Raw genomic sequence first — 15,647 nt, forward strand, 5'->3', positions numbered from 1 at the left:
TAAACCGACCTTTGCCGATGCTTTCTTGTAACAGGATGGTCCTGGCAATTCTTCTCTGAACGAGCAGCAGTAAACCTTTTGTCCCAGGTAGCAGCAACACCAACATGATGAGAAGCAGCCAGCAACATGGAACAACAGCCACTGCCTCCATGGTCATACCACCACGGTTTGTGGCTTGGCCGAGGCCAAAACTTCTCTTTAGCGAGCCTCCTGGGCTAGCCTCAGACTTGGGATCCTCCTGCCTCTGCCTCCTTCAGTAAATCCAACCAGTGTGCCACCACAACCGGCAACATGTAGCTCGGGTTTGACCTGGGGCCTACAAGTCCACAGGCAAGTAGCTTTTTCTCACATTTGTACCATGAATGTTGGGCACCAGATGTATCTTGAATCTTAAAAGTTCTTATTAATAAAAATCAAACCTGAAGCCTGGTATTGGGGTCAACGCTGGAAGATCAGAGAAGCAGAACAAGCCACAGCTTGCTAACCTTGCCAATTCCTAAGCTGATTCTGTCTCCTCAGACTGGAAGAATCTGAGTCCTCATCCAGAATGAATCTCAGCTGAACTGCTACTCAAAAGCCTTAAAACTTAACCAGCCTAGTTCCTGGTCCTCACGCCTTGTATAACTTTCTGCTTTCTGCCATCACTTCCTGGGATTAAAAGCGTGAGTCACCATGCCTGGCTGTTTCCAGTGTGGATTTAAACTCCCAAGTGATAGGATTAAAGGTGTGTGTGCCACCATTTTCTGGCCTGTATATCTAGTGCTTGTTCGGTTCTCTGACCCCATATACGTTTATTACGGTGCACAATATTTTGGGGAGCACAATATCACCACAGTTATACCAATGCTAATGATATAGAGAAACATATTTTTTTCCTCATGAGTGACTGAATTGTGACAGCAAACAGCCCATCTCCATGTGGCTCCTGGACAAGGATGGCATCCAAGGGTTTTCCCCACATCCTTCATGGAAATGTGGTCCTGGATCCCAGGTGGTGCGCTCCTGAGCATTGCTTTCTTGTCACTGGCCCTCTGTTTGGCTCTCCTGTTGTTAAACCAAGTCTGAAAGCAGAGGAGAACAGGAAATGTCTCAGCATGCTGGGCACTTTGATGCAAAGAGGCACATCATCGGGACACTGGAATTCTGAACTGCCCTTCAGCAGCTGTCTTCCAAATGCTCAGCCACCCAGGGCAGAAGCAGGCAGGGTGTGTTCAGTGTTGGAAGCCATGGATAGACTCCAGTTAACCCTGTCTTCTTCACAGGAAACTGAAAACAGTACCAGCAATCACTATTTCTGAAAAGTCATAGTATGCCTGCTCCTTCAGATCACACAGGGAGAGCAGCAGCCCTGTGCTAAGTTCTGGAAGAGACTCAGTGCAAGACATGTGAATATGTTTTTTTTTTTTTACAATTCAAGGTTTTATTAAGTCATACATGTAAAACATACTGCTAACTGCATTAGCAAAAGATCAATGTAAAAACACTCCACAATTCTGCAACTGTCAATTGAAAAAAGTTTGTTCTAGTGCTTGGAAGACCCAGTAATGTGTTCCTGCCAGTGAGTTAGGTTGTACAGAACAGCATTATCACTAGAAGTTGACAGAACCTCACAGACCCAAAGGAACATCTGTAGGCAGAGCCACAACAGGAAGCGTGTGTCCACGTGGTTGAGGTCTAGAGGGGCAGCATAGTCATATGGCAAGATAGTGATGTTTAGAAGGTTCCAGAGAGATGGCTCAGAGCCTAAGAGCACACTGGCTGTTTGTCCAGAGGTCCTGAGTTCAATTCCCAGCAGACACATGAATATTTAATGTGATTTTCAAGGTGCCCTTTTACAGGTATCTTATTTACCAATGCTGGGTCATCTCTAATGAATTAACTGGTTTTGACTATTCCATGTCTTAGACAAAATTTCAAGGGCATTAATCCTTGCTCTCTTCCACTGCCCTTGGGACAGTTTGGACAATGTGTTAGAGTGGAGGCAACATCTGAATTGAAAACAATCCCCCAGATTAAAATTTAGTGCTGCTATCTCACCCACACTCACAGAGGAGGAGGAACAACCACTTGGACTATGCTCCCCACATCAGTCTCATCATACCATGCATGAGTTGGTCCATGTGGGTTCCATGGGCAGATTGATAACTTGTCCCGAAAGCTAGTAGGTTGTCCTTTAGCTAAGTGTACACAGCTAATTTTTAGTAATTTAATGCAACTGAATCCTTTGATAGCCCTGTTTGCTCCTCCATCAACTTGAGTCTCTACAGCAGCATCCTCAGCCCCGAATGACTCCACATTAGTTTCCTCTAAAGGTGGTCAAGGAATTAAACATGAATCTTAGGTAAATAGCCATGCACTCTCATGTAGCTAGAGTTTTTCTGGCCCACAGTCAGGACAAATCTCTCTCACCCACCAGTCCTGCTGCCACTCAGACTGAACCAAGTAAACACACAGAGACTTATAGTACTTATAAACTGTATGGCCATGGCAGGCTTTTTGCTAACTGTTCTTATATCTTAAATTAACTCATTTATATTAATCTATAAGTTGCCATGTAGTGCATACCTTACAGGTATCTTAACATCTGCTTGTCATGGCGGTGGCTGGCAGCATCTCTCTGCCTCAGCCTTCCACTTCCCAGCATTCTCTCTCCTTGTCCCACCTATACTTCCTGCCTGGCTACTGGCCAATCAGCTTTACTTATCAATCAGTCATTGACAGCACTCACAGGTATGTATTCTACATGTACATAATTATAAAGTCCTTGCTGTATAAAGACCTTGGCTTTGCACAAAGAACATGAGCAGCATGTGGTTGTTTTGGGTTCCTGTTTCCACCAGGAAGTCACTTTCCTTCCAGGAATAGGCAAGAAGCACTGTAGCTTGATTTTTTCGCCTCGCCCACAGTCAGGACAAATCTTTGTCACCCGCCAGTCCCACAGCCGCTCAGACCCAACCAAATAAACACAGACACATATATTGCTTTCAAACCGTATGGCCGTGGCAGGCCTCTTGCCAACTGTCCTTATCTTGCTAACTGTGCTTTTATCTTAAATTGATCCATTTCCATACATCTATACCTTGCCATGTGGCTGGTGGCTTACTGGCGTCTTCACATGCTGCTGGTCATGGCGGCCGCTGCAGCCTCTCTGGTCATTGCGGCGGCTGCAGCCTCTCTGGTCATTGCGGCAGCTGCAGCTCTCCTTCTGCCTTTCTGTCCTTTTATCCTGCCTAGCCACGGCCGATCAGGTTTTATTTATTAACCAATCAGAGCATACAGACCATCCCCCAGCACAGCCAAGTGCAGACCATCTCAAACACCTGCACTCAGGCCCATGGTCCTAATCATCCTCTATATGGACCTGCTGGGTAACGCCACAAAGAACCTGAGAATGGGCTCCCACAGGACCTACAGAACATCCCACAGCACTTCCCCTTTCTTTTTTTTTTTTAAAGGAAGGTTTTAACCTTTACACATCTCCAAAGTCAGCTTGGTATATTTAGGAATTTGGGCGTAGCTTCTCTTAACTACTTCCTGCTGGAGGGGGGCGCTGTATCTTATGGGGATGCAAAGAAAATTTTAGGATCATGGAGTAGTCCGTGAGACCGTATCGTCTGAGCCAGTTGCCTTGAAACGATTCTGGATGTTGGATCATCTGGGCCATGGTGTCATCGGAGACCTTTCAGGTGGTCTTGGCTGGTCAAACCTGATGTATCTTAATCTGGAACAAATCCATAGCCTCTGGCTTTCTGTAGAGACAAAAACAGAGTCTCCTTTCCAAAGTAACACATCCTTATATCCAAATTTTAAAGTCAAGATATCTTTAATATATACATATTGGTTTAACTCAACATCTTTTACGATCAAATGTTTTTCTGCAGTTAAAAATCCCAAAGACAATATAATCCAAACTCTCTGTGTGATATCCATTTTTACATGGCTTATCAAGTCTCAGAAATAGTGGGTCTACACTTTTATCCAAGCAGCGTGTAGCCCAGAAACCTCTTTTATTTATTTATTTATTTTTTTTTTACTAGCAAAGGCTAAATCCACCACGCAGCTTAATGTTCCATTTGCAGAGGCCTCATTTCCGCCTTACTGCAGGTTAAGCATACACACCAGGAACCCGCCAGTAACTCAAACCGGCGGCTGCCGCTCATTTGAGAAAGAGAATTAGGAACTGTGGGGCGTTTACCGACGTCACCGTTCCTGGAGAACTTACCGACGTCACCGCTCCGTGTGTTGAGTTCTGAATCCTCTTTACCACCACGCGAGGATTCTTCTCAGATCACACTTTATTGGAGCGCCTCTTGGTTAAGGGACTTTGTCTTTAGTATTTTTTTTTTTTTTTATAACACCGGCCTTTATCCCTGTTCATTTGTCCTTTTTCTTTAGTCCCTTTTTTTTCTTCCCTTTTTTCTTTAACCCTTTTTTTCTTTAGCCCCAAGTTCGGGCGCCAAATGTAGCTCGATTTTTTCGCCTCGCCCACAGTCAGGACAAATCTTTGTCACCCGCCAGTCCCACAGCCGCTCAGACCCAACCAAATAAACACAGACACATATATTGCTTTCAAACCGTATGGCCGTGGCAGGCCTCTTGCCAACTGTCCTTATCTTGCTAACTGTGCTTTTATCTTAAATTGATCCATTTCCATACATCTATACCTTGCCATGTGGCTGGTGGCTTACTGGCGTCTTCACATGCTGCTGGTCATGGCGGCCGCTGCAGCCTCTCTGGTCATTGCGGCGGCTGCAGCCTCTCTGGTCATTGCGGCAGCTGCAGCTCTCCTTCTGCCTTTCTGTCCTTTTATCCTGCCTAGCCACGGCCGATCAGGTTTTATTTATTAACCAATCAGAGCATACAGACCATCCCCCAGCACAGCCAAGTGCAGACCATCTCAAACACCTGCACTCAGGCCCATGGTCCTAATCATCCTCTATACGGACCTGCTGGGTAACGCCACAAAGAACCTGAGAATGGGCTCCCACAGGACCTACAGAACATCCCACAGCAAAGCACTAGCTGAAATATACTTCTTCCACCTTCCAATGAGGATTCCAGTGACTGCCATCACGGGAAAGAGAGCAATCATACACCTGTACATGTGCAGTGTCTTACATCATCAGCAGGCACTGGCAACAACATACTTGCCATGTCATCATGCAATCCTGCCTTAAAAAGCCAGATGTGGACCCCCACCCTCTGTCTCTTTGCTCTCTGTTCTCTGCTCTGCTCTGCTCCCTCCACCCAGGCCTGGCACCCCTCCATCTCCCCACTTTCCCTTCTAATAAAGCCCCCTGTAACTCTTATAGTCTTGGCCATGCCTCATGAATTTTCCCCCAGTAACCAGCTCCACCAACAACAATATTCATCCTTTCAACACCTACTTAAAAAGACCCAGGACAATTGGTCCAAGACCTGAAGTGTTCCAGATGGCCTGCCCCATGCTTTCTCAGATTTACTGACCTGCACTTTGGCTTCGGGCACATTCATGTTTCTGGCAAGCACCCGTCTGTGTAGAGAAAGGCACAGAGATCACTAGTCAAGGATTTGAGAAGCATCACAGGCTGGAAACAGTGTGTACTTGTGAAAATCTTTGTCTTCCTGCTAAACTTCTCAAGGACTTGTCATTGATAAAGCGACATGTTTTTCAAAGGTTTCGTATCATCACAACATTTAAAGTGTTGTGTTGTAGATTGATGGTCAAGATGACTCTAATTAGCTTTCACAAATAATTTCAATGCAGTATTTTATAAATGAGTACAAAGGCAGAAGTCTATGATAGAGATATTATGAAAATTTTAAGCATAGGAATAGGTAGGAAATATGTGAAAGGCTGCATGATGACAGGATCTTATTCTCCTGACACTGTTTCCTATAAATTTTGTTTAGTACCTAATGGGAAGACCAGGAAGGAGTCGGGGTGGGGAGTAGAGGAGTGGGTGGGGAGAAAATGAGATAAAATAGAGCACATCAAAAATATAATCTTCCGTGTATTATAGGATACAACCAAGAGTGTGTAGCCAGAACTGATAGTGGAGACCTGTAAGTCCAGCTACTTTGGAATCTAAGGCAGAAGGGTCACAATATAAGGCCTGTGTGGGCTCTAGTTTAAGTTCAAGGTCAACTTAAGGAAGGTAGAAAGACCCTATCTGAATCAGTAAGAGGAGGCTCGTAGCCCAGGCAGGGAGTCTCAGATTTGTATTCCTAGTACTTGAACACCAGAGAGAGGATAGCCTCAAGAACAAGATTAGCTTGGTTTACACTGGGAGGTCCATTTCAGCAAGGACTCCAAAGGAAGTCCATTTTTAAAGAAACCAAACACCCCCTTAGTATCAACCAAGCAATGGTGGCTGTGGCCATAGATTTAGTGGACTGCCTGTGGAGTGTACATATTCCCTGCCTTCAACCCTCACCACAGACACACAAAAGTGACAAAGACAACCACAGCGTAGGAAAATGTTTGGAAAGAACACTGTCACAATCTCTTACCTAGTGGGGTAGCTAACACAACCAAGAGGTGAGGATGCAGAGAAAACAGGAGCTTCTAGACTGTGGGTGGAAATATCTACTCATGCACCATGTGAGGAAAAGCATTGCGTAGGAAAAGACTCAATCCAGTAACTCCATTTCAGAGTTTTTTTTTTTTTTTTTTTTTTGGTTTTTCGAGACAGGGTTTCTCTGTGTAGCTTTGCGCCTTTCCTGGAGCTCTCTTGGTAGCCCAGGCTGGCCTCGAACTCACAGCGATCCGCCTGGCTCTGCCTCCCGAGTGCTGGGATTAAAGGCGTGCGCCACCATCGCCCGGCTCCATTTCAGAGTTTACATAGCCAAGACCAGAAGCCTGGAGCTGAAGAGGGTTTTGTCATCCCAGGTAACAGCAACCCCACCCCCATAGCCACAAGGCAAAAACAACCCTGAACTCCTCAGAGGAGGGATTCTGAACAAAGACAGGGTATGTTGATACAGTAGTGTGAGATTCAGACCCAAAAAGACCTGAACAGCAGCAGAAACTACAGCTGAGAAGCCCGAGAACTCTGACAAATCAGTTATAAAAGGACTTTGATCTCTGTCAGAGGCGGCCTGTAGAGCACTACTGTTTACACCAGGAAGGAAGAAGACATCAGGTTCTGGGGTAGAAGAAGAAGGGAATTTTGATACAGTTGGTCAAGAGGAATGGACTTCTAGAGCTCTGTCAGACAAATCATAACATTGTAGAATTCTAACACATCGGAATAGTTTGAGTTCCTACACGATTTTCATTCACCTGTGTTGCACCACGGTTGAGAACCGAGATACAGAAGGACATGAGCAGCAAGCACACCTGTCGCATGCCACCACTGCATGAAAACACTAACTTTGATTCAAACACTGAGCTCGATGCCACAAAGCAACTTCCCCACACCCATAATGAGGTAGAAGCTACCTGTGGTTTGGAAATGAATGGGAAGATGGGCCTCCCCAGAAGGGGTAAAGGCCAGGTCAATATGAACACTAGTCCCTGGAGGCCAGGGTGCCTCCTAATGACAGCCACATACCTTGTGAGCACATCCGGGTACTGGGTTTCTTGGAAAATGGTCTCCATTTCCTGTACCTGCCACTGTGTGAAGTGGAACTGGATTTGGTGCCTGCTGGGCTGGTGCCTTGGAACCTCAGCCAGCAAGATGGCTGGCTCCTCTGGGTCCGCCTCCATGGCAACCTGGTTGCTGTGGTCACCTTCAGGACCCAGACTCAGGTGGCCTCCCTGGTTGAGGCTGCCCTGTTGGATCTCACTGTTGTCCAGGCTTAGAGCTCCTTCATAGACCCTGCCACCTGATTCGGCTGCTCTCTCCTCTTCAGGATGGGGGCCGCTGTCCTCCTCATAGTCCTTCAGATGATAGCAGAAGTTGTTGTTGTAATTGTGGACGTGCTCTGAAGCATAGTCACCAGCACCTTCCCTGAGGTGTTTGGCAGGAGCCTTACCCTGGGGGCTTTCAGCAGGTTGCTGACACAAAGGTTCAGGCCCTCCTCTTTCAAGATTGCTATTGACTTTCTGTGTGCCTCCTACATCAGTGGATGAGTCTCTGAAGTGAGAATGGGCTGGGGTGTGGCCCAAGTATGGGATGGGGGAAGGACACTGATTCTTACCTTTAGAAGACCTGCTCAGACCTGGCTGCCTGCCCTGGCCCATGCTCTTGGACCTCACAGAACACCTTGGGAATGGGGCTATGGGAGATTGCAGGCTGATTTAGCATGGAGAGTGGGGAAGGGGAGAAAAATTCACAATGAGCACATGAGGCTTGGGTGAAGACTGGAGAATTTGAATGCCAGGCCTAGAAATAAAGCCTTGTCAAATAATACTGGATATTAGCTAAATCAAACAGATCATTGTTTTTGAGTTAATATCCAGCCTTTCATTGAAAGGGGAGGCATAGATCATTGCTACTTTTAACTGAAAGGGCTTGAGATCCTGAAGGTAAGGATTGGCCCTGTGTGGTGGTTATGCTCAGAGTGCTGTCTGCAGGTGGAAAGTTCTTTAAGTGCATGGTAAACCCAGCAGAAAGACAGAACTTCAGAGTCCCTGACAGTGGGGTCTCCAACTTAGTAAGTCCAAATACCCAAAGAAAGTCATAGAAACCGAGCCCTGTGATTTCAGGAGCAAATGGTGTGTGGATTTGGGCTATCTGGGTGAAGTGATGTTTACAAAATGTCCTCAAAGAACAGCAGAAAGTCATTCCTCCTAAAGTGTCAATGAAAGCTCTTTGCCTTAGACACAGATCCCAACCAGTCATGTGTAGTCAGCCAATAGAAACACAGATGCCTGTTTACACATTTACCTGGTCTCCACACAGTCTCTGTCCATGTTCTCACAGACACACACAACTGGTCCCTTGCACATCAGTGTAAGCTACAGAAAAGCAAAGCCTCATCTAATTGATAGGAAGGCCAGTCAGAACCTGAGTCAGGCATGTGGTCACCTAGAGCCTGGGTCATCTAGCCCTGTACCTGGATACACATTTTGTGTAGCAGTTTACTCCAAGATAAGGCATTCCATTTGGAGGAAAGCTCCTGAAGACACAAGACATTCCAAATGGAGGTTGAACATTTCATAATAAGGAGGAGATGGTTAAGACACAGGAAGTAAAAGGCTGGATAGCTCCAACTGAGCTTAGTAGACGTTTGTTCATTATTCCTCCCATCTCCCCAGGAAGAGTGTCAACAGCACATCTCAGTTCCACATAACCGGGGAGCACAGGATGCAAATGCACAGAATCCTGAGACACAAGATGCCGTCTGCAGGTTCAGTTCATGGTGCATCGGCACCAGTGAAAAGACTGAAGCCACTAGATGTGGCAGCCAGGTACTGGAGCATGTCAGCTGATAACATTTTGTACCTGGAAGATTGGTAGCAAGGGCAGGAATGGAACTCAGTAAAGTCATTTCTTGCTGGAACATCCAATGTGGAGCCTCAGGACCCTTCCTCCTGATGCCTCCAGGGCCCAAGTGATCTCTCTCTCTCTCTCTCTCTCTCTCTCTCTCTCTCTCTCTCTCTCTCTCTCTCTCTCTCTCTCCTCCCCCACCTTCTCTCTGCTTCTCTAAGTTTTGTCCCCACCATGAGCCCTTTGGGATTATCCTTAGATAAAGCTGATTGCAAAATACCATCCAGAAGTCAATTAGGAGCAGAGGCCATGGTGGTATTGGCAGCTGCAGCCATGTGTACGTGTGAAGGAATGTGGGGGTATTAGGGAGGAGGAGGGGGCCTCACTGGTGTAGGAACTCTTCTTCCTACAGGGAAACAGTGGAAGCCAGAAGCAGCCAGGGACTCAGGGTCCCTGGAGACAATCTGAGGTCCCTGGAAACCAATGCTTTCACTCCACCCTTACAAGACAGAGAACAGTTTTCAGACTATTCCAAAACCCATGGGACTGTAGAATAAGCACTGAGCTCAATGCAGCCTACACAGCCTGGGGCCAGGGGCTGTGCTCAGACTTCATTACTCCTTCTAGAGTCCCTTCCTGCTCTTCCTGACCAAAGACAAACAGGGGATCCAAGGCTGCTGGGCCTGTCAGCTTGCACATCACCATGTACATCATATCTCCTGGAGAGCTCAGGGTGGAATTTCTTTGCAGAAGGTGATGGTTAGTACAGAGACCCACAGTTGGTCCATGTGCAGCAGCACACAAGAGAAGGTGGAACACTCAGGTCTAATGGGACATCTCTGTCAGACCCCTTGCTCACAGGCATAGGGACCATGAGGATGACTGGTGGAAGATTCTTAAAGCCAGGGGAACTAGTTATTTGTACTGAAATATTATTTGCTAGACCTGAAAAGGGGAGACCTCAGTTTCAGGGCCATAGACGCAGCACTAGTGAAATTCTGATACCTGTTACTACAGCAAGGGCTCTCAAATCAGCATGCTGGGAGACATCATAAAGACTCAAAAGGAAACTAGCATGTGCCTGCAGCAGGCAAGGTCCCTGGAGCACTCACATTCCCAGAGACTGAAAATAGACTATGGATTACAATGGCAGAAGAGCACAGTATTGGGAAAACACCATGCAGTAAGTTTGAGGCTGTACACCTAGGTCATAGCTCTCCATCTCACCAAGATGGAAATTGTGTATTTGGACCTGCAGCTTCACATATGCAAAGAAGCAGTACTACTCTATGCACAGAATGACTTTTTAAGAATATTGCTAGGGACTCAACCTTGTTTACAAATTAGAACTGCTATGAAGCAAAGGTCCCCGAATCCTGAATACTAAGGTTCTCCAAGGCAGGTGACAAAATGCAGAGAGAATACATATTAGTCAAGATCTCTGAGCAGACGACTGTGAGATCATATGCTCTCTGAGCTGGAATGGAAGAAATTAAACAGAAACCTCCCTCTGGCCTGGACAGATGGATTCTCCTCTATCTATCTATCTCAAGCATCAGAACTCTGGCCAGTGTGGTCCCTAGTGCCTTGAACATCCATAGAGAGGATGCAAATCACACATCATGTTCCCCTTCCTCCCACTGTCAAACCTGGGCCAAGTCTCTGGGAAATTTCTACCTTGGTCTAAGGTGGGACTTACTGGAGTGTGGGTGGGAACAGCCATGACTAGATACACAGTGTCCTGTGCTGGGGACTTGCCCCACCTGACATTAGAAATAATTGTTCCACATAGATGGAATGAGTTGACAAGGCAATGATGATGGGGCAGAGAACCATGTGGGGTCAGCATGAAGCAGCATAGCACCTGGAAATCTTCCTCACTTGGCAAGGCACAGTGACCACAGCTTGCCAGGGTCACCTCCTGCCATAAGTGCCACTTCTGGAATAGGCTACTGTTGTTCAAATACTTATACCCACATTTTAGTAACCTCAAAACCAATGGAACCAACATACTGAGAATCTACCTCTTTATTGCTGAGACAATTGCAGGGAAGAAAAAGATGTCATGGCCAGCATGGGTGGTCAAGAAATTGGGGGCAGGGCCAGGCCCCGGAAATCTGGCTCTTGGAACGAGGTGGCACTCATGTGCTGTTCCAAAATCTTCCGGGATTGTTGTTCTGGGGAGCAGGTGGTGGCTCAATCAGCACCACCAGTCTATTGCTTCTCCTGAAACTGGCTCTCCTGGTCCTAAACCATTCCTACAATCAGAAGAAAGAGTTGCTTTATTACACTGAACTTTACCAACACTGAAGAATTCATGCTGTAACCATGTGTACTGGCTCAATTTTACTAACATTTTAGAATGTATATGGAACCCATCCCTGGGCCAGTATATTCCAGGTATGTGCTCCAGGACAGAGCCACTCCACTTGCAAAGCACATTTCTGATTGCCCAGAAACTGTTTGTTTATAGACCTAACCACAAGAATGGTTGAAGGCTTACCTCAACTGTGTACTGATTATTCAGAATGCTTGAAGCAACAGATTTCATTCTCGTTGAAACAATCAAAACACCCCCATGAAGCCCCTGAGGACATGTAGCACCACACGGAGTCCTTCAGACCCAGAATATTGCCTCTTCTCTCCATTGATATTTTTAATGCACTCTTTCAGGTAGCTCATGGGTTGATCCTGGTCCCTGATGTGTGTTGAAAAGTATCAAAAAGAACTATCTCAAGGCCCAAAGCTGTCTGTGAAAGGCTCCATGGTGATAGCCTTTTGTGAGTACCCAGAATGCACATTTTATGAGACAAAGGACACTTCTTCCTGTTCTATGCTTCCTTCCTAGCCTCCAAGCATACTATCTATAGGCCTTTTCCCTTGTGGGCATGTGGTCTGGAAAAGCCAGGGCTGATTGTAATGGTGAGCACAGTTCACATAAGTAACCAACAAAAGACTGGTAAAAGGGCTTTGAGCTATTTGAGGTTCCTGGTCCCAGTATTGGTTCAGAACTAAGCCAGGCATGCGACATTTACAGACTAGAACAAAAGAAGTCTGAGAAAAGGTTTTCTGAGACACGCAGAGTGAAAGAATTGAAAGTGGACAACAACATGGTCTCTTCACTTAAGTGAAGCATGCAGGCTGCACAGCCTTCAGAAGGTCATGGAGAACACACTATGTCCTCCAAGGGACAGACAAAGCACCTTGGCATCTGAGGTTTCAGGTGTCCAGGTTGGCATTTCCTGCCTGAGAAAATGGAGGTCTTTCATCATCTTGAGCCTAGCCTGGCTGTGGTATGGTCTGGCATCTTTGGGATGCAACTTCAGGGTCCTACTCTGCTGCTACTCTTCTCTTCTAGACAAGAACATCACAAGATGTGGAGCCCTCCCCAAATATTATTATTTTTAGAATACTGACCATCATATCGGCTTCTGTCACACCCATCCATCTTGCATGATCTTTCCTGAAGTGAAAAGATTCCCACATTTAGGCTTTGTGGTGGACATAATGTATATAAGGACATGTCCTGTTTGCTTTTAAATGTTTTTGTCCAAACTCATATGTGTGCACACATCTACACACACACACACACACACACACACACACACACACACACACTATTCCTCACACCTAGTTTGAGGCATACTTTAGTAACAGGTTTCTTTTAGGGACCAAAGTTAAATGGTAATCCCTCAAACACTGGTACCTGGTTGATATAGGTAAACTGTAAAGCTTCATTAAGAAAGCCTCCATGATGAAAACTGTTAGCCAAATTTTAATCTGAGATGGAATCCCTCCTGCATTTTTCCAGTCACACTTCAGGCTTCTCACTCATACTTACAGAGTTATTTAGAATAAGCACTGTCTAAATTTCCCACTCACTCAAGCACCAGTTAAACAAGCAACAAAACACATTCTTCCCAGTTGAACTAGGGCCTGTCCTCCTACTCCAGAGTCCAATTTCTGCTGGAGGGTCCAGACATGGTGGCTTTGTTTCTAGAGGAAATCAGGGGTTCAGGAAGCACCAAAGGACAGCCTGGATGCACTGCCTGAAAACCAGGTGCCTAGCAGGGCATTCTGCTTACCTTGCCCGCAAGCTGGGGTAGGGAATCGCGTGGAAAAGATGCTCCAGGCTCAGCACCTGAGACTGGGTTATTCTGGTGCAGGTATGGAAAGGCAGCCTGTCCCCAGCCAGAAGAATCTTGGAGCCCTCAGGCATTGCCGCCTCTTGCTGAGGCTGCTGTTGAACACTGCTGCCATGGCCACCTTCCACGTGGATCCTCTTGTCAATGGGGCCAGAACTACCATCGCCACCACCTCCTTCTTCCATTTCTTCTTCTTCGTTTTCTCCCTCCTGTGCCACTCTTATGGCTTCCTGAGCAAGACCGGACTGAGCAAGCTCTTCTTGAGCAGGCTTGCTTGGAGCAAGTTCGCCCTGATCAAGCTTACCCTGAGCAAGCTCACCCTGAGCAAGCTCGCTCTGTGCAAGCCCTTTCTTGCCTCCTTCCTCCCCAGCCTTCAGGACCATTGTATTCCCACCTGCAAGAAAGAAAAACACAAAGATAAAGATCTGAGCTAAGTGGCCCATGGATTATTGGAAAGCCTGGAGACGGGCCACAGCAAAGCAGGGTATCTGAATTCCCTTGTTACTGGCCTTTCCACAAGATTTGCTTCCCGGACTTTGCACAAGTCCAGTCAGAATCATTTTACTGACCACGCTGTTGTTCCTGTCCCTCATCAGGTCCTGGACTCAGCATCCTGTTGAAACTGTGGCATCAGCCCTGGAGAGTCTCTGTGCCTGGAATCTTTCGATCAGACCCGAGTTCCAAAGCTGTAAAAGCCGCGTCCTTAGAGTCGGGCGCCAGAGGTACAGCTCTGACTCTTGACCCGGAAGGCTTGTCTTCTGGAGACTCAACCTAATTATAATGTGTCCAATCAAACGTTCTGGCCTGCACAGGCTCAGTGGCTGTGGGTTTGTCCTCTGAGGTGCCTATCCAGAAGCAGTTTAGGGCTGCAAAGAGCAGCGAGTATTTTTTAAAAAGGCAATGAGTGTGTGTGGTGGGTGTATGCAACCTGCAGGTCCACTTTGGTGCTTAGCTGACACCTGTCAATTTGGGTAAGGCTGGACTGTTCAAATTTAGTCACAGGGAGTAACACAAAGACCTTCTCAAACTCAGCAGGCCCTTGAGCCCAGATAAATCATTTTATTAAATTATGCAAATGTCCTTCAAACAAAATGCCTCAGTCTTGGTTGTGCTGTCTTGAAGAGCCCTGTACGATGGCAAATATGTAGGTAGGCCAGGGCAAGATCCTGCTGAGAGACTGTACTCCCAACAGGCCTGACTCCACTGGCATTCACAAGCTCATTCTGATGGAGACCTTTCTCCACCTAGCTGTGCTTGACCAAGGTCCTAGGGTGATCCAGATACCTGAGGACATCAAAGATCTACCCTAGGTACTGGCTCCAAACCTGTCTCACAGCTGTAAAGGTGAAAGACAGGAGAAGTAACCAATTCTGGATTCAGCTCTACAATGAATAATTGCAGGAAAGGACAGAACTGAGGAAAAGTTAGAGACTCCTCAGAGTAGGTGATATTCCCAAAATTTAAAAGAGCCACTGAGCTCTGTCATTTCATGGTTTTTGTTTTTCATAGGACCATGGCAGAGTCTGGACAATGGCTGAGGTAATTGTTAGGAGATGGTTAGTTCTCTGGGATAGCATAGGCTGAGACTCTGGAGGGCCCACGGTCCACATGGTCTAGCCCACACCAAGGAGATGATCATGCTCTGGTCACCTATTTCCCTTCTAGTCAGGGGTGGCTCAACCCCCTCCCACCACAGGCCCCTTTGTCCATAACTGACCAGGGCTTGGTGAGTTGTGAGCCTTGACTGTCTGGTCACCATCAGACACTGGGTGGTCTTCTGTCCTCTGACATTTCAGCTGTTCCAGGTGCTTTTAATTATCCTCAGCTCTCATTCTTCTCAGTCACCAAGAAGCAGCTGCAACTGTCCTTCCTCTTCTCCTTATCTCCTGTGTGGTTATGAAAGGCTTCCCTGAAACACTGAAATGGGAGGCTTTCTTAGACACAGACTTTACTCCCTCTCACAATTAGCTGCTGGAGAAGCCAGGCTATATAAGGAGACAATAGTGCCATGTGTGCTTTTCTGAAGGACTTGGTGGCCTGATTGGACTGCCCACACTAGCTGGGAGCCCTGTCTTTATCAGTGTGAGACAGCTTGACTGTCCTACTGATCACAGAAACTCTTTGTGTCTCATCTTCAGTGTTCCTG

The 15,647-nt window shown here is 46.6% G+C and overlaps 1 protein-coding gene across 1 annotated transcript; it reads right to left on the reverse strand.

Moving 5' to 3' along the window:
• Window positions 1–11,366: 11,366 nt before the first annotated feature.
• On the reverse strand, window positions 11,367–14,234 carry LOC143270827 (uncharacterized). The gene is made up of 4 exons (XM_076561960.1): window positions 14,071–14,234; window positions 13,442–13,895; window positions 12,774–12,819; window positions 11,367–11,614 (listed from the first exon to the last, which is right to left on the reverse strand). The coding sequence occupies exons 1-4, from the start codon at window positions 14,111–14,113 to the stop codon at window positions 11,498–11,500; spliced, it is 660 nt and encodes a 219-aa protein (XP_076418075.1). The 5' UTR covers window positions 14,114–14,234; the 3' UTR covers window positions 11,367–11,497.
• Between the last annotated feature and the right edge of the window lie 1,413 nt (window positions 14,235–15,647).

This window comes from Peromyscus maniculatus, chromosome X, assembly GCF_049852395.1.
Source record: "Peromyscus maniculatus bairdii isolate BWxNUB_F1_BW_parent chromosome X, HU_Pman_BW_mat_3.1, whole genome shotgun sequence".
Classification (NCBI taxonomy): domain Eukaryota; kingdom Metazoa; phylum Chordata; class Mammalia; order Rodentia; family Cricetidae; genus Peromyscus; species Peromyscus maniculatus.